This window comes from Dendrobates tinctorius, unplaced genomic scaffold, assembly GCF_039654945.1.
Source record: "Dendrobates tinctorius isolate UK_male_01 unplaced genomic scaffold, ASM3965494v1 ptg000108l, whole genome shotgun sequence".
NCBI classification, from domain to species: Eukaryota; Metazoa; Chordata; class Amphibia; order Anura; family Dendrobatidae; genus Dendrobates; species Dendrobates tinctorius.
The window spans coordinates 2,741,679-2,763,524 of record NW_027361776.1 but is presented as its reverse complement, the minus strand read 5'-3'; the positions used below and the strand labels follow the sequence as shown (position 1 = coordinate 2,763,524).

The 21,846-nt window shown below is 44.2% G+C and overlaps 1 protein-coding gene across 3 annotated transcripts in view; it reads right to left on the bottom strand.

Annotated features, from left to right (window-relative positions):
- The window catches only part of RARS1 (arginyl-tRNA synthetase 1), a 679,371-nt gene that overhangs the window by 368,495 nt on the left and 289,030 nt on the right, over positions 1-21,846 (bottom strand). For all 3 annotated transcript variants that reach the window (XM_073589463.1, XM_073589464.1, XM_073589462.1), the window contains exon 5: positions 12,223-12,323. In XM_073589463.1, the coding sequence (XP_073445564.1) occupies positions 12,223-12,323 (101 nt within the window). The remainder of the gene's footprint in view (positions 1-12,222; positions 12,324-21,846) is intronic.

Below are 21,846 nucleotides of genomic sequence, written 5' to 3'. Positions count from 1 at the left end.
CAGATGTCGGATATGCAATTGAGCCCACCTGACCGCCGGGATACAAGACGCAAGGGTCCCTAACAGGGGCATTGCGTTTCCCAGAGTCATATGGGGCTGACCTATCGCTGCAGAGGTCATATTCACCAGTTTCTCTATTTTGCCTTTGGGTAGAAGACAGGCTTGCAGTTCAGATTCCAGGATAAACACTAAGAAGGCTTGCCTCTTCAGGGGTTGTAACCTTGATTTTTGGGTATTTATCATCCACCCCAGTTCTTTTAGGGTGTCGATCACCTGTCTCATAGTACAGTGGTCCTCCAAACCCCTCACTAACCACTGTGTTCTGGATTCGAAGGAAGGCTGTCATCTTCGCTATGACCTTGGTGAACACCCTCGGGGATACTGACAGTCCAAAGGGAAGGGTTCTGAATTGGAAATGCCTGAGACTCCCCTGGATGTACAGTGCCACCCTCAAATATTTCTGATAGCTTGGATGGATGGGGATGTGTTAGTAGGCATCCTTTAAATCGACTACCAACATAAAAAAATTGTGATGTAGAAGTTTTATGGCTGTAGTCACTGACTCCATTTTGAAGGTTTGATTCTCCACACAGCAATTGAGACCTTTGAGGTTTACAATTGTCCTGAATGAACCGTCTTTTTTTTTTATTAAGAGGGGTGAGTAGGTCCCTCTCCCATTTTGTTTGTTCGGTACTCCTGACAAGACTTGTTTGTCTACCAGACTCAAGATCTCTGTTTCTAGGGCCAATTGTTCCCCTGTCCCTTTTCTGACAGAGGTGATTACGAATGTTGCCCTTGGCTGATGATAGAATTGTATCCTCAGGCCTTCCTTTACTATGTTTAGGATCCAAGTGTTGGAGGAGATGTTTTCACAGGCCTGAGCAAAGAGCGAAAGCCTTCCTCCCACCAGGATTCTGGTGTCATTGTGGGGATTTCTTGGAAGTAGAGGCGCACCCGCCGAACATGAAGCCAGACTCCTTTTTTCTCTTATCCTCCCATTTCCTTTTCTCTCCTGGAGGACGGCCCCTGCTGAATTTTCTTCTCCGAAAAGATGTCTCCTCTGGTCCGCCGGGAACCTGGGAAAGTCTTTTTTCTTGTCACTGGCTTTCTCTAGGATGTCATCCAGATTCTTACCAAACAGAAAATGGCTATCACACGGCAGGGAGCAAAGCTTGACCTTAGACTGTACAGTTGTGGCCAAAAGTATTGACACCCCTGCAATTCTGTCAGATAATGCTCAGTTTCTTCCTGAAAATGATTGCAAACACAAATTCTTTGGTATTATTATCTTCATTTAATTTGTCTAAAATGAAAAAACACAAAAAGAATTGTCCTAAAGCCAAATTGGATATAATTCCACACCAAACATAAAAAAGAGGGTGGACAAAAGTATTGGCACTGTTCGAAAAATCATGTGATGCTTCTCTAATTTGTGTAATTAAAAGCACCTGTAACTTACCTGTGGCACCTAACAGGTGTTGGCAATAACTAAATCACACTTGCAGCCAGTTGACATGGATTAAAGTTGACTCAACCTCTGTCCTGTGTCCTTGTGTGTACCACATTGAGCATGGAGCAAAGAAAGAAGACCAAAGAACTATCTGAGGACTTGAGAAACAAAATTGTGAGGAAGCATGAGCAATCTCAAGGCTACAAGTCCATCTCCAAAGACCTGAATGTTCCTGTGTCTTACGTGCGCAGTGTCATCAAGCCCATGGCACTGTGGCTAACCTCCCTAGATGTGGACGGAAAAGAAAAATTGACAAGAGATTTCAATGCAAGATTGTGCGGATGTTGGATAAAGAACCTCGACTAACATCCAAACAAGTTCAAGCTGCCCTGCAGTCCGAGGGTACAACAGTGTCAACCCGTACTATCCGTCGGCATCAGAATGAAAAGGGACTGTATGGTAGGAGACCCAGGAAGACCCCACTTCTTACCCCGAGACATAAAAAAGCCAGGCTGGAGTTTGCCAAAACTTACCTGAAAAAGCCTAAAACGTTTTGGAAGAATGTTCTCTGGTCAGATGAGACAAAAGTAGAGCTTTTTGGGCAAAGGCATCAACATAGAGTTTACAGGAGAAAAAAAGAGGCATTCAAAGAAAAGAACACGGTCCCTACAGTCAAACATGGCGGAGGTTCCCTGATGTTTTGGGGTTGCCTTGCTGCCTCTGGCACTGGACTGCTTGACCGTGTGCATGGCATTATGATGTCTGAAGACTACCAACAAATTTTGCAGCATAATGTAGGGCCCAGTGTGAGAAAGCTGGGTCGCCCTCAGAGGTCATGGGTCTTCCAGCAGGACAATGACCCAAAACACACTTCAAAAAGCACTAGAAAATGGTTTGAGAGAAAGCACTGGAGACTTCTAAGGTGGCCAGTAATGAGTCCAGACCTGAATCCCATAGAACACCTGTGGAGAGATCTAAAAATGGCAGTTTGGAAAAGGCACCCTTCAAATATCAGGGACCTGGAGCAGTTTGCCAAAGAAGAATGGTCTAAAATTCCAGCAGAGCATTGTAAGAAACTCGTTGATGGTTACCGGAAGCGGTTGGTCGCAGTTCTTTTGGCTAAAGGTTGTGCAATCAAGTATTAGGCTGAGGGTTCCAATACTTTTGGCTGGCCCATTTTTGGAGTTTTGTGTGAAATGATCAATGTTTTGCTTTTTGCTTCATTCTATTTTTTTTTTTTTTTAATTTAACACAAATTAAATGAAGATAATACCAAAGAATTTGTGTTTGCAATCATTTTCAGGAAGAAACTGAGTATTATCTGACAGAATTGCAGGGGTATCAATACTTTTGGCCACAACTGTAGATCCCCTGGGCAGCCCTTAAGCCATAAAGTGCGTCTTGCAGCATTTGATAATCCAGCTGCTCTGGCTGTTAGTCTCAGAGTCCACAGATGTGTCTGCCAAGAATGCCGCTGCCCCATGTAACAGATACATATCAGACAAAATTTTCTCCCTCGGTACTTCAGAAGCGAGTTGTTCCTCACGCTGTTGGAGCCAGATCATTAAGGAACATGCCGTGCAAGTTTGAGCCATCGTGGGCTTTTTTATCCAACGGATCCCTGAGTACCCCTGAGTCTTCTAAGGGGAGCACCATTTTCTTGGAGGACCTGGACACCACTGTTTCAATCTTTGGGACCTTGTCCCATATCTCTGTATCCTTTTCTTCAAAAGAATAGCTTCTTTTAGACGAGGAAGGTGGGGTTCCTGACTTTTCCGTTTTTTCCACTCTATTAATAAGTGCTCGTATTTTTTCATTAACTGGAAAGGTTCCCTTTTTCCTTTCCTGAATTCCCCCAAACATTAAGTCTTCCAGGGATCTGGTTAATTTTTCCTCCTTTAGACCCATCATCATTCTGATGGCCTTAAGGAGACCGTCAGTGTCTTCTATCGGGAAGCATGGTTTACCACCTGCATCACTATCTGAGGAGGAAGATGGGGATTCGGCATGTCCTAAGCCCTGAGACGAGGTCGAGGAAGAGTCTGAGTTAGATGGAAGGTCTTTTACTTTCTTCTTCCCTTTAATAGAGTTTTAAGGGAGCCCTCCACCTCCAACCTAATTACCGACCTAAGGCTTGCTGCGAAATGCGGGGTCTCCTCCGCAATAGTTCTCTGAATGCAGTTGGAACATAAGTTCTTCTGCCAGTCCTTTGCTAGGAGACTTTTACACAGGGCACAGACCCTGTTATTCTTCTTTAACACAAACTTACTAGGCTTTTCCTAAAGATTTAAACAATAGGGGCCTATTGAACACCTAGCTAACATTCACGAAGATCATTCACCACGCGTTGATAACCAAGGGTACCGGACTTCGCGGCCGTGGAGGGACACAACGCGTCTTCTCTGTACACCGAGGAATCCCTCGACCTGTGGCTAGGACGACTGCCGCTTCTGGTACTTGACCAGCTGTCACTCTTGCGGCCCTGCTGTGGATGAGTCGCAGGTTGCGCTGGAGGTGGTGGCGATAACGACTGCAGCATTGACTCCATTTTGCTGGCAGCCTGCTCCTCTGGTGTCCTCTTATTAAACTTCCCACCTTGTTTCGGTTGAAGATCCGCCCCTCCCTCCTGCGACCGCCTTCATTTGTTCAAAAAAAGCCGGCCGGTGTCACACATGGCGCCATCTTCCCGGCGCCTCCCTGACATTAGCAGGCGCACGCCATAATTCATAGCGGCGCCCGTGTTCTCAGCGGCACCCGGAAGTTGTCCCCGGCCTCTTCTCCACACTTTGCCCTAGTGTGAGCCAGCTTGGGGGATGCGAGGGGAGGGAGGCACGGCGGATATCTTCACGAGCACCCCGGAGAATGCCGCTCACGCCCGCACAAAAGAAAGGCCCCCGGGGAACCCTGAGGACTGCGCTAACAGGACCTGACGGCTGGTGCAACAGGTATGACACCTGTTCTTCCCGCACTGTGACGGGCCTGGACCTTTTTCTTTTCCGCATGACAGGCACCGCCGCTGTCAGTATGGGATTCCCTTCCAGGACAGTAACCCAACTGAATCAGGGGAGAGGTACCGCCCTTTATATTTCAGTAGGTTCCTGTCCTGGCGGGGAGTATCCCTCTCTCAGGTGTGCTGTCATTGGTGAAGGGAAAATACAGATATAAATAAACAAGGTACCGCTGAAAATGTCATCTTGTTCCACAGGAAACGAGCCGCCATAGAGCGTCAACAGCAAAAAAAAAATAAAAAAGTTATAACTGTCAGAATAAAGCGATGCAAAAACAATTATTTTTTCTATAAATTTTTTTATTGTATAAAAGCGCCAAAACATAAAAAAAGATATAAATGAGGTATTACTGTAATCGTACTGACCCAAAGAATAAAACTGTCTTATCAATTTTACCACGCGCCAAATGGTGTAAACACGCCCCTCAAAAGAAATTCATGAATTGTTGGTTTTGGCTCATTCTGTCTGCCAAAAATTGGAATAAAAAGCAATCAAAAAATGTCATGTGCCCAAAAACGGTACCAATAAAACATCAACTCATCTCTCAAAAAAACAAGACCTCACATTTTCCTAATAGGGTTAGGGTTGGGCTAAAGTTAGGGATAGGGTTAGGGTTGGGGTAAAAATTAGGGTTAGGGTTGGGCTAGAGTTGGGATTAGGGTTGTGTTAGGGTTAGGGGTATGGTTAGGGTTGGGATTAGGGGTGTGTTGGGGTTAGGCTTGGAGTTACAATTGGGGGTTTCCACTGTTTAGGTACATCAAGGGCTCTCCAAATGCGACATGGTGTCTGAACTCAATTCTAGCCAATTCTGCGTTGAAAAAGTCAAACGGTGCTCCTTCCCTTCCGAGCTTTGCCATGCGCCCAAACAGTGGTTTACGCCCACATATGGGGTATCAGCATACTAAGGACGAATTGCACAACAACTTTTGTGGTTCAATTTCTCCTGTTCCCCTTGGGAAAATAAAAAATTGGGGGCAAAAATATAATTGTGGAAAAAATATGTTTTTTTATTTTTACGGCTCTACGATATAAACTTCTGTGAAGCACTTGGGTTTCAAAGTGCTCACCACACATCTAGATAAGTTCCTTAGGGGGTCTACTTTTCAAAATGATGTCACTTGTGGGGGCTTTCCACTGTTTAGGCACATCAGGGGCCCTCCAAACGCGACATGGCGTCCAATTTTAATTCCAGCCAATTTGGCGTTGAAAAAGTAAAACGGCGCTCCTTCCATTCCAAGCTCTGCCATGCACCCAAACAGTGGTTTACCTGCATATATGGGGTATCAGCGTACTCAGGACAAATTGTACAACAACTTTTGGGGTCCAATTTCTCCTGCTAAAACAAATTGGATCTGAAGTAAATTTTTTGTGAAGTTCATTTTTTACTAAACATTCCAAAAATTCCTGTGAAGCACCTGAAGGGTTAATAAACTTCTTGAATGTGGATTTGAGCACCTTCAGGGATGCAGTTTTTAGAATGGTGTCACTTTTGGGTATTTTCTATCATATATGATATTGTAAAAATGAGAAATCGCTGTTTAACTTATATACCTTATAACTTCCTAACAAAAAAAATTTGGGTTCCAAAATTGTGCTGGTGTAGACATGTGGGAAATGTTACTTATTAACGATGTTGTGTGATATGTTTGTGATTTAAGGGCATGAAAAGTTGGAAAACTGCAAAATTTTCGCCAAATTTCCATTTTTTTCCCACAAATAAATGCACATCATAGCAAAGGAATTTTACCACAATCATGAAGTACAATATGTCACGAGAAAACATTGTCAGAATCACCGGGATCTATGGAAGCGTTCCAAAGTTATTACCTCATAAAGGAACAGTGGTCAGAATTGTAAAAATTGGCCTGGTCATTAACATGCAAACCACCTTGGGGGTAAAGGGGTTAAAAAAAATCTTGGCTCCAAGCTGTCTAAAGAATAACCCAACCACTGTGACCTCAACCATTCAGCCTACATTGAAAATAGGCAGGTTCAAATATGAAGTAAAAAAATGCCTCCGCTGTAGAAGTGTAAAAACGCCATATCGTTTCATTCAACCCATTCTGGCGAATGTTTCTTATTAAAATCAAATATGAATTGTCACACTCCGTTATGTGATTTACCTGGTTGAATGAAAGTGTAACCTACAATTCACTGGCCGACCAACTCAAACATTACATCAGAGACAAAACTCTCATCGGGCAAATATTGCTAAGGGATTTCTAAAGCATGGTTTGCCACGCCATTGCAAATCAAATTGATACATGACAAAGATATTTCCGTAAACCTAATTATTTCATTAGTACATTTAGTCAAAATCTCTGTACATTCATATTTTATAATTCATTTTTATAGAATGTAATTTAATGTATGTTCCTTGGAACACATCAATTGCATCAGTTCCCACTTGTTTAATTAACTTTTATTTCATATATATATATATATATATAAATATATATATTATACATGCATATGAAAACACTGCAGCCTTGCAGCGCTGGGGGTTCTGGGTTCAAATCCCACCAAGGAGATCTGCAAGGAGTTTGTATGTTCTCCCCGTTTTTGAGTGGGTTTCCTCCGGGTACTCCGGTTTCCTCCTACATTCCAAAAACATTTTTCTTATCTGAATGTAGTGATCGTAAAGCCTGAAAATGATGTATTCACAAAATCAATAAAAGTTTCCAGGGCATGTGAGCCACGTGGAGGATTAAGCGTACTTTTGGGACGGAGGCCGAAACTAGAAGCTGACAAGAGACACGGAACAGTACAAGAAGACGAGTGCAAAGATATATTGACAACGTGTTGTGTTTGGACCGGTTCTCCTGATACCCTATCTAGTTTCTTTGATACCCTTAACAAATCTTGGACAGGCCTATCCTTCACTATCACTAGCAGTGAATGAAGCGTAAGCTTCCTTGACACGATGGTAATTAAGATAAAGGGGCACTTAGCACTGACCTTTATACCAAAACCACAATAGCCTCCTTCACTTCTCCAGCCTGCACCCACCTGCTATTAAGAAGGCCATTCCAAAATTGCAATTCAAAAGGGTCCAAAGGATAGTATCTGACCGCGGTCAACAGGAATTACGCCTCCAACAAATGCACTCCAAATTTTCTGAAGGAGGTTATCCACCAACATTGTTGGCCAATGCCCTTAGCACACAAGAGACACAGTGGACCGAAGTGGCTAAACGCATTACATTTGTCCATACATATCACCCGTATGTGGGCATTCTACATAAAACCATACAGAGACACTGGAGCTTACTATCCATGGCCCATTCTGACATCCTAGAGTTTCGTAATCCCTTCCTTCCATGCTATAAACGCTCTAAAAATATACGGGATTCACTCATGAGGACTGATATAGTCCCCACCAATAGGGTGTCTACTCAAACATTCCTACATACCCCTAAGACCGGCACCTACTCTTGTCTGCACTGCCATCAATGCAGCAATGTTCTGAAAGGCGAAGCCTTTTATCACCCACATTTGGGTAAAAAATATGTTATCAAGGATTACGCCACCTGTGACACCAACTACGTAATCTACCTCATTAAATGCCCCTGCGGACTCCTATACATTGGCGAGACTTCCCAAGCCATCAAAGACAGGATTAGTAAACACAAGTCCACGATCAGGTGCAAGAATTTACTTCTTTCCTTACCCCACCATTTTCATACACTCGGTCACAATATTTCACAACTGAAATTTAATAGAATAAATAGAATAGAATTTAATAAAAGGTAATAGAGCACATCCCAGCCCCGAGACGTGAAGCTGACCGTATAAGGCTAGTTTCACACTAGCGCTTTTGAGCGCAGCGACGGCCTGCGCACGGCCGCCGCTAAGCCCCGCCCCCTGTCGCGCCTCCGCCGGTAGCTCCGCCTACCGGCGCATGACGCTGCATGCGTCCTGCGTCCCCTATCTTTATCACTGGGGGCGCAGGCCGTGAGCAGTATGCATTTGGCGGCGCATGCGTCCTTTTGACGGTGCGCCGACGTGCGCCAAACGCAATCTGCTTAAGTTTGGTTGCGCTCGGCGCACCGTCAAAAAGGCGCATGCGCCGCCAAACGCATACTGCGCACGGCCTGCGCCCCCAGTGATAAAGATAGGGGACGCAGGACGCATGCAGCGTTATGCGCCGGTAGGCGGAGCTACCGGCGGAGGCGCGGCAGGGGGCGGGGCTTAGCGGCGGCCGTGCGCAGGCCGTCGCTGCGCTCAAAAGCGCTAGTGTGAAACTAGCCTTAGGCTGGTTTCACACTTGCGTTTTTTTTACGCAAACATGCGCATGCGTTTTTTTCCTATATTTAACATGGGTGCGCATTGTCATGCGTTTGTATGCACATGCGTTTTTTTGTAGTGCGCGCCCAGACACACAAAATACAACTTGTTGCATTTTTTGTGCGTCCGAACTTTCTCAAAAAAACGCATGCACACGCAATGCGCACGGGATTCACCCAAAGACACATTAAAGTCTATGGGAGCGCTGATGTGCGCATAGTCATGCGTACGTCATAGTTTAAAAACGCATGCGTTTTTAGGTAAAAACCATGTGCAAAAAATAAAAAAACGCATTAAAAACGCATGATGCGTTTTTTATGCGCGTTTGCACTGCGCACGCAGCGCAACAAAAAACGCAAGTGTGAAAGTAGCCTTAAAATACTAAAACGATGCAAATCCTTCTGGATTCATGAACTACAAACATTAACCCCTAGAGGTTTAAATAGGGACTCTGATTTATTATCTATCATCTAATGTACTACTTTTGTATTTTTATGATTATGGACCTCTGTGCTTATTTTATTTTATCATATAAAATTACTTAGCTAATGAAATAATTCCCACTTGTACTGTATGGGAATATCTGAGAGAAGTACAATGTATCATGTGAGGCTGTATCATATGTTTATCAAAACTATTTATTAATACTGTCTATTCTTTATTTCAGAGCCTCCTATATTGACTGCTACTGGCCTTAGCTCATGTCACTTCGTTTCTCTGGACTTTTCACCACTATCCTACTCGACTGCAACTAAACTATCTTTGGTAGCAATCATGGTATCTACTTGGTATTTAACCATTTAATACATCAGTATTACCACTTTCACCTTATAGACATAACCTATGTCTCACCACATTACAGGGGCTCATGGAATCTTTGAACCAAGTTACACCGTCCCTCTATTGTGCTATCATTAGTAATATGCAGTTCATTTGCTTTAGAATGCAAACAAAGCCCATTTCCTGTATTTGGAATGCATTACAATGCTGCTTGAGTATTGTATATACACGCTGATCAGTTCCTGTAAATGGAACACATTGTACAATGTCTCCCGTCCCTTGGAACGCACACTGACGTCATATCCGGTCAGGTGCTTCTGGTTTGTGCTAACCTAGTCCCGCCCCTCTCATTTAAATCATTCATTCTTAGCAACATGACAAGGCGGTGGATACCGCGTCCATCCCGACGCCTTCAACCCCTGATCACCAATGGTAAGCGCTAATCTCTAGCTATTCCCTCTTATAGGTAATGGTATAATACCACAAATTTCCCACCTTAACTTTTTAGCTCTAATTGGACCCTACCATGCGGGCTCTGGGACTATTAATAACAGGTACATGTCTCTTCACTGTTAACTCTTAAATGTTAATTATAAATTACTTTATGTATATACACATATGTATCTTATTTTATACACAGATTTACCCTACAAGGAACTATACTACATAGTCCCTCCATTATTCTCCTGAAAACAGGTATATCACATTTTACTCTTAATATCCATCTGTGATGGTAATAGTCCTGGTATATTGTATGTTTCACGATATTAATCACGTTACCACTTTCATTCTCCAGCATCATAACAGGAGCCTACATAGTGCTTTTATTCTCCACAATTCCACCATACCTACCAGCTGTTGGGTGGGTTATTCCTTCTTATCCTCCTTTTCCTGGTATATCTCTACTCCCCACCATTTTTCTCTCTGAGATATACTATTATCATGTGATATGTGTTCTTGTATCATCATATTGTACTATTGTATATACCATTTGTACAAAGTAATTTACCGTTGTATAGCACTCCTCTTTCTTTTCTGTAACATGAGGACTCTACTTAAGATTCGTTATATCATTTTTGTCGCAGACTGATGAAGGTCCATAATGGACCGAAACGTTTACAGACTGCCATAATAAATTTCATCTGAAAAAAACTCTAAGTTGAGTGCCAAGTTTCTTTATTGATTCACATTGGTTTGGGTAACCAACTTGTGCACCCTACAGTAGTGCCACGCTATATTTCACAATAATGTCTGCAAAGCGCTGTGAAATTAATGGCGCTGTATAAATGAGTAAAATAAATAAAAAATAAATAGATTGACCTTCACTACCCAATATTTATTCCATTGATTTACCACCCCACTTCGACATTTCACAAACTCTTTGTTACAAATCCCAATTTGTGAGAAAAAACCTGTATTCGATACTACACTTCTCATGAATTTCATCTTTAATGTTTCATCCTACACCACTTTTTATGCAGGTATTTCACACACACAATCTCTTCTTAAAATGTAAATCCATTTAACTAACCCCCATCCTCTTATGAATTTTATTTTAAGCATTTTATATTTTTATTTTACATTTTATTAAAAAAAAAAATATTTTTAATGTTTTAATCTTCAAAAAATTTTTTATTATTCTCAATTCTCTCCACTACATTACGTTGTCAAACTATCCACTGTGGTCATCAGCTATCAACCTGAATAAGTCCAGACATTCCCCATTTCACCACTTTCCTTGCCTCTTGCACTAACTACTTGCACTTCAGACTTTCTTTCTCTACAGCATTTATCACCGGTTCACTTTTCCTTTTATCCCCACTTCTGTTGCATGTTCGTTCACTTCTCATTCCCGCTCTCCAGTCTCTTCTTCCTCTTCCTTCCAACAGCATAATCAATTTACTCACCCTTTTCCTTCCCAACACCACATGGGTTTGATCCCCACCCAACACTCCTCCAATCACTTGTTTTGCTTTTTTTCCAGTGTGTTATCTTCAGTTTCAGTCACAGCTGCAGCAGTTTTAAACCACCTGCACATGAATACTTACTACGCGATTGGTATATTTACTCAAAAAAAAATGCCAGTCCAGTGTTGTAGAAATAAAAAAAAAGGTTAACTCACCTTGGTCCCAAAGATTCTTTATTACAGCAGCGCAGCCTGATATCGAAGTAGGACAGGCAGGCATCCATTATGCAATACCATCAGGGAGGCCTATGATTGCTCCAAATATATCTTGAGGCAGGACAACAACCCCAAACACACGTCATAAAGAACTATCTTCAGTGGAAGTGATTATATTGAGACAGAATGGTTTAGGCAAGCCTTCATCCATAGGACATTTTTGGTTAGTTCTCCAAGATGTTTGGAACAACCTCCTTGTTGAGTTCCTATAAAAACCGTATGCAAGTGTACGTAGAAAAAAATGATGCGGTTTTGAAGGCAAATATTGGTCACAGCAAATATTGATTAGATCCCCCATAGTTCATTCACCTTGAACTTGGATAAAAATATAAACATTTACATTTTTGAAAGAAATCTTACTATGTGACATTCTTTCCACACCTGCCTCAGTGTATTTTATTGTATTGTATATACTGTATTTCTCATAGCTTTGAATGAAATCAGTAAGTTAGGATCGAATACAGAGAAGGCATTACGGGAAAATAAGCACTCTGTGCAAAATAGGAAAAAACATACCCTTTTCTTTTCTCGAATTGCAGGCGGGTGAACACCATTCACCAGCAATTTGGCTAGCTGCTTGGATATGAAATTCTTCTGTATGTGCACATTAATGAATCCTGTATAAATAAATGGTTTACAATATTAAAATCATAATACCTGATAAAAAATATAAACAATAGAGCTCTGACATGTCATGATAGATTAAAGCAGTGGCGGCAATTCCAAGCCCTGTTCTTAGGACTGGTGGGGATAACAGTGGTCAGAATTTTAGCCTTCAAAATCTTGCCAAATTGGCACAACCCTTGTTTTCTTCTGCCTTAGGCTAGTTTCACACTAGCGTTACCGGGCGCAGCGCACTGCTGCCGCTAAGCTCCGCCCCCGCCGCGCCCCCTCCGGTCAGCTCCTCCTCTGATCGCATGACGCTGCCTGCGATCAGCGTACCCTATATTTCACGTTGTGTACGCTGGTCATGCGCTGGCATGATTTTGCCGGCACTTGCGACCTTTTGGCGCGGCGCCGAGCGCACAAAAATGCAACACAGTGCGATTGGCGCACGTCGGCGCAGCGCCAAAAGGGCGCTTTCACCGTCAAAAGTGTACCAGCGCACGACCAGCGTACCCAACGCTAAATATAGGGTACGCTGATCGCATGCAGTGTCATGCGATCAGAGGAGGAGCTGACAGGAGGGGGAACGGCCGGGGCGGAGCTTAGCAGCGGCCGTGCGCTGCGCCCGGTAACGCTAGTGTGAAACTAGCCTTACATTGGCATGAAGATGCATATATGAAGCATACTGTTCGGTACAGTTGTTATATAATGCTGGAAAAGTCATGCATGGGTCCTAGCAATAAGTATAATATCAGTTTGAGACCTCTCAGGTGTCATATGGCTGCTAATAGGAATCTGTCACCCCCTATTAATATGGCCATACAGGTAATTGAAATTTTAAAACTCGTCCTACCTGTATGCCTCATATTAATGGTCTTGTTGTTGAGAAATGTTTTATTCTGGCTTTATACTAATGATTTCTTCCAGGCTCCGGGCGAGCACAGCCTCAGTGACCGGCGGTGACATTATCAAGGTTACCTCTGGTCACGGAGGCTACGTTCCCCTCTGGGCTGAACTGCAGTTACTTCAATGAGATCCCCGCTAGCACCATGAGTTTTTCTCATGGTGCTAGTGGGGATCTCACCGAGGTCACGGCAGTTCAGCCCGGCAGGGAACGCAGTCAAATCCAGTCACTGAGACTGCACTTGCAGCAGTTCAGTCACCAGTGGTTCTCATCTTGGCACCGTCCAGGTTTAAAACTATTTTTTTTTCCCCAGACACGAATTACGATGTGGAACAGAATGACGGATAGGTTGTTGTTTTTTATTTTTGGTTTATTACAGGAGATGAGGGCTTCGGTGGAATTATGCGTCATGGGTCGTATTGGCACAACTTTTCATGACACCTACGTGGAAAAAAATGGAAAACTGTGTTTGCTTTTATTTCTAATAAAGGACTTTATTGTGTCTGTGTTTTTATTTATAATACAACTATAGAATTAGTAATGGGTAGGTCTGTCTTATAGACATCTCTCCATTACTAAGCCGTTGGCTTGATGTCACCAGACAACACAAAGCTGACATCAACCCCACAAATATTAACCCCACTTGCCATCGCTAGAGAGAAAGTGGGAAGAGCCAGGCAAAGCGCTAGAACTGGCACATCTAATAGATGTGCCTTTTCAGGGCTGCAATTTTTAAGCTGGATAGAATGATATGACATGTCACTCCTCTTCAAAATTAGGTGGATCAGATAAGGGTTACCAACCCCTGTACATAAAAATACAATAAAGAATCTGGCACTCAAAAATGGACAATAGTATTATATTTATTCATAATCCCCAAAAAAGTAACGTTTCGGTCTTTCCATAGACCTTCTTCAGACGGATTATGTTTGTATTGAAGGACCATCACCTCAAGCACTCACTTGCTGTACCACTTTAGCAGTGCTTCTTCTTGGGACCCCATACACCTCAAACCCATATGAGCTCTTTATGACCATTGATTATACTTTGGTGGGTCCTTCTATACAAACATAATCCGTCTGAAGGTCTATGGAAAGATCGAAATATTCCTTTCTATGGAATTATGAACAAATATAATACTATTTTCCATTTTTGAGTGCCAGATTCTTTATTGCTATTTTTAAGCTGGGGTGGGCAATATCCATGGCCCCTTACCAGCCTGGAAACCAGCCCCCTGCTGTTTGCTTTAGCAAGGCTGGTTGTCAAAAATGGGGGGTCCCCATGCCGCTTTTATTTAAAATTTAAATTTTTTTTTTTTTAAAAAAAACACAGCTTGGGGACACCTCTATTCTTGATAACCAGCCCTGTTGAAGCTGACAACTGAAGTTTGCCAGCCCCAAGCTGTGAGTTTTTCCTGACTGGTTATCAAACACACAGTGGAACTCATGCCTTTTTTTTAATTATTATTTATTTACAGCACAGGAACGGCTGATGAATACTCCCATCCACCGCTCCTGCACTCACTGTTATTAGCTCCAGCAGGTGTCAGTTGATAGAAGCTGTAGTCCAATAAGCTGAAACCAGTTACCGGAGGTAAACGTTATACCTCCGATCACTGTCTTTAGACAGCGTGGAACTGCAGTCTCTGACCGGTGGAGATGATTTCACTGCAGATCAGAAGCGGTGTTTAACCCCTTCATGACCCAGCCTATTTTGACCTTAATGACCTGGCCATTTTTTGCAATTCTGACCAATGTCCCTTTATGAGGTATTAACTCAGGAACGCTTCAACGCATCCTAGCGATTCTGAAAATTGTTTCTTCGTGACATATTGGGCTTCATGTTAGTGGTAAATTTAGGTCGATAATTTTTCCGTTTATTTGTGAAAAAAACGGAAATTTGGCGAAAATTTTGAAAATTTTTCAATTTTCAAATTTTGAATTTTTATTCTGTTAAACCAGAGTTATGTGACACAAAATAGTTACTAAATAACATTTCACACATGTCTACTTTACATCAGCACAATTTTGGAAACAAAATTTTTTTTGTTAAGAAGTTATAAGGGTTAAAAGTTGACCAGCGATTTCTCATTTTTACAACAAAATTTACAAAACCATTTTTTTTTAGGGGCCACCTCACATTTGAAGTCACTTTGAGGGGTCTATGTAGCAGAAAATACCCAAAAGTGACACCATTCTAAAAACTGCACCCCAAAGCTACTCAAAACTACATTCAAGAAGATTATTAACCCTTGAGGTGCTTCACATTTTAATTTTTCCAACAAAAATTTTCTTTTAGCATCAATTTTTTCATTTTCACATGGGTAACAGGATAAAATGGATCCTAAAATTTGTTGGGCAATTTCTCCTGAGTACACCGATACCTTATATGTAGTCATAAACCACTGTTTGGGCGCACGGCAGGGCTCAGAAGGGAAGGAGCGCCATTTGACTTTTTTAATGGAAAATATTCTTGAATATTTTGCGGTTGCCATGTCGCGTTTGGAGAGTCACTGTACGCCTAAACGTTGTAGCTCCCCCACAAGTGACCCCATTTTGGAAACTAGACCCTCCAAGGAATTTATCTAGATACATAGTGAGCACTTTGAACCCCCAGGTGCTTCACAAATTGATCCGTAAAAAAAAAAAGTACTTTTTTTTCACAAAAATTTTGTTTAGCCTCAGTTTTTTCATTATCACATGGGCAACAGGATAAAATGGATCCTAAAATTTGTTGGGCAATTTCTCCTGAGTACATCGATACCTCATATGTGGTCATAAACCACTGTTTGGGCCCACGGCTGGGCCCGGAAGGGAAGGAGCGCCATTTGACTTTTTGATTGGAAAATTAGCTCCAATCGTTAGCGGACACCATGTCGCGTTTGGAGAGCCCCTGTGTGCCTAAACATTGGAGCTCCCCCACAAGTGACCCCATTTTGGAAACTAGACCCCCGAAGGAACTTTTCTAGATGTGTGGTGTGCACTTTGAACCCCCAAGTGCTTCACAGAAGTTTATAACGCAAAGCAGAGAAAATAAAAAATCATTTTTTTTTGCTCAAAAATGATTTTTTAGTCCGCTATTTTTTATTTTCACAAGGCTAACAGGAGAAATTGAACCAAAAAAGTTGTGCAATTTGTCGGAAGTACACCGATAACCCATATGTGGGGGGAACCACTGTTTGGGAGCATGGGAGAGCTCAGAAGGGAAGGAGCGCCATTTTTGGAATGCAGACTATGATGGAATGTTCTGTGGGCGTCATGTTGCGTTTGCAGAGCCCCTGATGTTCCTAAAGAGTAAAAACCCCCACAAGTGACCTCATTTTGGAAACTAGAACCCCCAAGGAGCTTATCTAGATGTGTAGTGAGCACTCTGAATCCCCAAGTGCTTCACATAAGTTTACAAACGCAGAGCCATGAAAATAATTATTTTTTTTTCCTCAAAAATGATTTTTTTACCCCGCTATTTATTTTCCCAAGGGTAACAGGATAAATTGGACCACAAAAGTTGTCCAGTTTGTCCTGAGTACGCTGGTACCCCATATGTGGGGGGGTAACCACTGTTTGGGCGCACGGCAGGGCTCAGAAGGGAAGGAGCGTCATTAGACTTTTTAAATGGAAAATTAGCTCCAATCGTTAGCGGACACCATGCTGTGTTTGCAGAGCCCCTGTGTGCGTAAACTTTGGAGCTCCCCCACAAATGATCCCATTTTGGAAACTAGACCCCCTAAGGAACTTATCTAGATGCATAGTGAGCACTTTGAACCCCCAAGTGCTTCACAGAAGTTTATAACGCAGAGCCATGAAAATAAAAATATTTTTTTTCCTCAAAAAATGATTTTTTAGCCCGCTATTATTTATTTTCACAAGGGTAACAGGATAAATTGGACCCCAAAAGTTGTTGTCCTGTTTGTCCTGAGTACGCTAGTACCCCATATGTGGAGAGGGGACCACTGTTTGGGCACACGTTGGGGCGAAGTAGTGATGTTTTGAAATGCAGACTTGATGGAATGGTCTGCGGGCGTCATGTTACGTTTGCAGAGCCCCTGATGTACCTAAACAGTGGAAACCCCCTACAAGTGACCCCATTTTGGAAACTAGACCACCCAAGGAACTAATCTAGATGTGTGGTGAGCACTTTGAACCCCCAAGTGCTTCACAGAAGTTTATAACGCAGAGCCGTGAAAATAAAAAAAATTTTTTTCCACAAAAATAATTATTTTAGCCCCCAATTTTTTATTTTCCCAAGGGTAACAGGAGAAATTAGACCCCAAAGTTGTTGTGCAATTTTTCCTGAGTACGCTGATACCCCATATATGGGGGTAAACCACTGTTTGGGCACACGTCGGGGCTCAAAATGGAGGGAGCACTGTTTGACTTCTTGAACGCAAAATTGGCTGGAATAAATGGTGGCGCCAAGTCGCGTTTGGAGACCCCGTGATGTGCCTAAACAGTGGAAACCCCTCAATTCTATCTCCAACCCTAACCCCAACACACCCCCTAACCCTAATCTTAACTCTAACCACAACCCTAGCCCCAACACACCCCTAACCCTAATCCCAACTCTAACCCTAACCACAAGCCTAACCGTAATCCCAACCCCAACCCACCCCTAACCCCAATCCTAATTCCAACCGTAATTCCAACCCTAACTCTATCTCTAACCTTACCCTATTTCTAACCCTAACTCCAACCCTAACCCTAGCCCTATCGGAGAAAAAAAAAATATTTTCTTTATTTTATTATTTGTCCCTACCTATGGGGGGTGATAAGGGGAGCAGTGATTTACTTTTTTTTTATTTTGATCACTGCGAAAGTTTATCATAGTGATCAAAATAAATGAATGAATCTGCAGCGTTGCAGATTCGATTCGGCGTACTGCGCATGTGCCTGCCATCTTCCAAGATGGCGGCGCCCATGAAGCTGGACGGCGGGACACCTAGAGGGAGTTCGGAGGCACCATGGAGGGTGAGAGGGGGTGATCGGAGGGCGGGGGGGGAGCGGACGGAAGGCGGGGGGGCAGATTATGACGGCGGCTGCCGATCGGTGACGTCAGACGGTGGCGCCAGCAGATTGGTGCCGTCAGTCGGTGTGTGTGTGTGTGTGGGGGGGGGGGGGTCGGGTCTCGGTCTCCAGCCATGTCCGATGCTATTTCAGCATCGGCCATGGCTGGATTGTAATGTTTCACCAAATTTCATTGGTGAAATATTACAATCGCTCTGATTGGCAGTTTCACTTTTAACAGCCAATCAGAGCGATCGTAGGCACGTGGGGGCTAAGCCATGCCCCCCGGGTTAACTATTTAGGGTCCTTTGTGTGCTTGTCGGGTGACCTTTCAGTGACCCCGGTTACCCAACCCGAAGGGGGGCAATCAATTCATGACGCCACTTATGCGTCATGGGTCGTATTGGCACAACTTTTCATGACACCTACGTGGCGTCAACGGTCAGGAAGGGGTTAAATAAAAATGTCACCGTGGCCAACCGGGACAAACCCCCAGGCCAGAATATAACAACCAAAGGAAAGAAAAATTGGGACCAAAATGTAAAGAGTCCTAATAAAGTCAATATTATTTACTCAAATCAATATAATAATACAAGTAATACAAAAGAAATGGGGTTTTTAAGAAAAGTGGTGAAAACCTACAAAAATGTCACCGTGGCCAAACGGGACAAACCCCCAGGCCAGAACATAACAACCAAAGGAAACAATAAATTGGGACCAAAATGTAAAGAGTCCAAATAAAGTCAATATTATTTACTCAAATCAATATAATAATACAAGTAATACAAAAGAAATGTTTTTTTCTTAGAAAAATGATGTCATGTATATAACAGTGCGACAAACACCCGGTGTTGGTGCAGCTGAACCTGAACAGTAACACAGACTTTGTGGTGAAGTCAGTGTTTGGTGTCTGTGCCCGAACAGTAGATGTTCGGTATGAACGCTGAAATTTACTGTTTGGGTTCGCCCATCTCTAGCAGAGATACAGAACTATCTTATGTCTTGGTTACATAGCTTAAAATTTGTATTTTTAGACCTGTTGAAAGCGAACAGCCAAACTGGCAGTGAAAAGTAACTATACACGTCTAGTCATCCTACCTGGTGTCCTGCGTTTGTATCCCACTGATCCCTCCGCTGATACTATCAGACTGTTTTTCCTGCATCGAAGATCCCTGCCAAAGTGCAGGGTGAGCAGTAGTAAGTCATCTAAACCATGTTTACACAGCTCAAGAAAGAGGAAAACAGGGTAGGTGATGCTTAGACTTTCCACTGTAATTCCTATGTCACTGATGGCCATCTTAAATACAAGGCTGAAATGCCAGTCTTAGCACAAAAGCGAATGGTTATGAACGAAAGGCACCAGGCAGGGTGACTATACATTACATGTATAGTCACTTTTTACTGCCAGGGTGAAGAGTTCCTTTATTTCAGAGAAAAAAAAGCTAGAAAATTTTGAGAGATCTAAGCCAGTTTATCCTCACAAGAACTCCTTCAAGTTCAAACAAGGGCAGGCATATCCTTCCCAATCATTAATACAAAATTAGAGGGCGCTCCCATGAATCCAGTGCTAAACCAAGAGTATAGCAATAATGGGAATGCAGCCTTCTCCTTTGCACATCACCACATGATGTTTATTGCAACCAGTGGAAAATAGTTTTGGCGCTGTCTCATGTACAATGAAATCTACATTCAGTACTTCTAATTGTTATAACACCACTTACTTATTGGTGAAAAATAAAACTAGTGGCAATCATAGAACAGTTGTGAAAAAAAACCGTTGATCCTGTACCAGGATCTTTATCAAGTTCTAGATGCACAGATGTAGTAACAGAAGTATAGATACAGATTTGGTGTACAAACAAGAGGTCAAAGGATATCATACACAGCAAGGATATTAGGATAAAATCTACTTCTATGTACACTCCGATTTGGAGGCAGGGGTGGCTCAGCCTCCGATTTGGAGGCAGGGGTGGCTCAGCCTCCGATTTGGAGGCCGGGGTGGCTCAGCCTCCGATTTGGAGGCCGGGGTCGATCAGCCTCCGATTTGGTGCACTAGCCCTTTAAGAATCACTTTGGCACGTCGGCCCTTTAAGAGCCAGTTTGGCGCCCTGGGCTTCTAAATCCACTTTGGCGCACATTCTCTTTCAGGGGCATGCGTCATGTGATGAAGCTAGATTTGCATTTGTGCTTTGGGTTTCGCTTTAAGAGCTAATATTATCTGGCAGAAACTGTGTCCTGGTGGGGTCATGTAAAGTTCGTAGGCGTTGGCATAGTAACTGGGTCTGCCTGCGCACATCAATGAGCTTAACTGACGCAACTAGTCCTCAAATTTGAATTGCCTCACGACCGCCCCATGTATTCCTATGACAAAATTTTCCCATTGAAATGCATTGAGACTGTTTCCGTCATTTGAATGCATTTTTTTTTAAACACAAATTGCGCAAAAACTACAAATTCGATCAACACGAAAAATACTTAACACACCACTCGTGGACGCTGGCTTCGAAACGACGCCTCAACGGAGTCTGCGTGTAGCGGTTCGGGCCACATTAATTGCGTAATTCAACTGAATAATAACAAAAAGAAATAGATGTGTATTTCCTGAAGGAAGTACAGATAGTGCTTTGAAATGGAGCCTCGGCTGCCCCTTTAAGAGAGACTTACCTGCTGCCCCTGCAAGACTTTCAACTCAGGATCTGTTTTAACTGTGGATGCCTCAGGGGCCACTTTGGCCTGTGGGGCCCCTCAGGGTCTGAGTTGGTGGGTGGGGCCCCTCAGGATCCGATTCAGTGGCCTGGGCTCCTCGGGGCTTGAATTGGTGGCCTGGGCTCCTCGGGGCTTGAATTGGTGGCCGGGGCCCCTCAGGGCCCGACTTGGTGGCCGGGGCCCCTCAGGGCCCGACTTGGTGGCCGGGGCCCCTCAGGGTCCGACTTGGTGGCCGGGGCCCCTCAGGGTCCGACTTGGTGGCCGGGGCCCCTCAGGGTCCGACTTGGTGGCCGGGGCCCCTCAGGGTCCGACTTGGTGGCCGGGGCCCCTCAGGGTCCGACTTGGTGGCCGGGGCCCCTCAGGGTCCGACTTGGTGGCCGGGGCCCCTCAGGGTCCGACTTGGTGGCCGGGGCCCCTCAGGGTCCGACTTGGTGGCCGGGGCCCCTCAGGGTCCGACTTGGTGGCCGGGGCCCCTCAGGGTCCGACTTGGTGGCCGGGGCCCCTCAGGGTCCGACTTGGTGGCCGGGGCCCCTCAGGGTCCGACTTGGTGGCCGGGGCCCCTCAGGGTCCGACTTGGTGGCCGGGGCCCCTCAGGGTCCGACTTGGTGGCCGGGGCCCCTCAGGGTCCGACTTGGTGGCCGGGGCCCCTCAGGGTCCGACTTGGTGGCCGGGGCCCCTCAGGGTCCGACTTGGTGGCCGGGGCCCCTCAGGGTCCGACTTGGTGGCCGGGGCCCCTCAGGGTCCGACTTGGTGGCCGGGGCCCCTCAGGGTCCGACTTGGTGGCCGGGGCCCCTCAGGGTCCGACTTGGTGGCCGGGGCCCCTCAGGGTCCGACTTGGTGGCCGGGGCCCCTCAGGGTCCGACTTGGTGGCCGGGGCCCCTCAGGGTCCGACTTGGTGGCCGGGGCCCCTCAGGGTCCGACTTG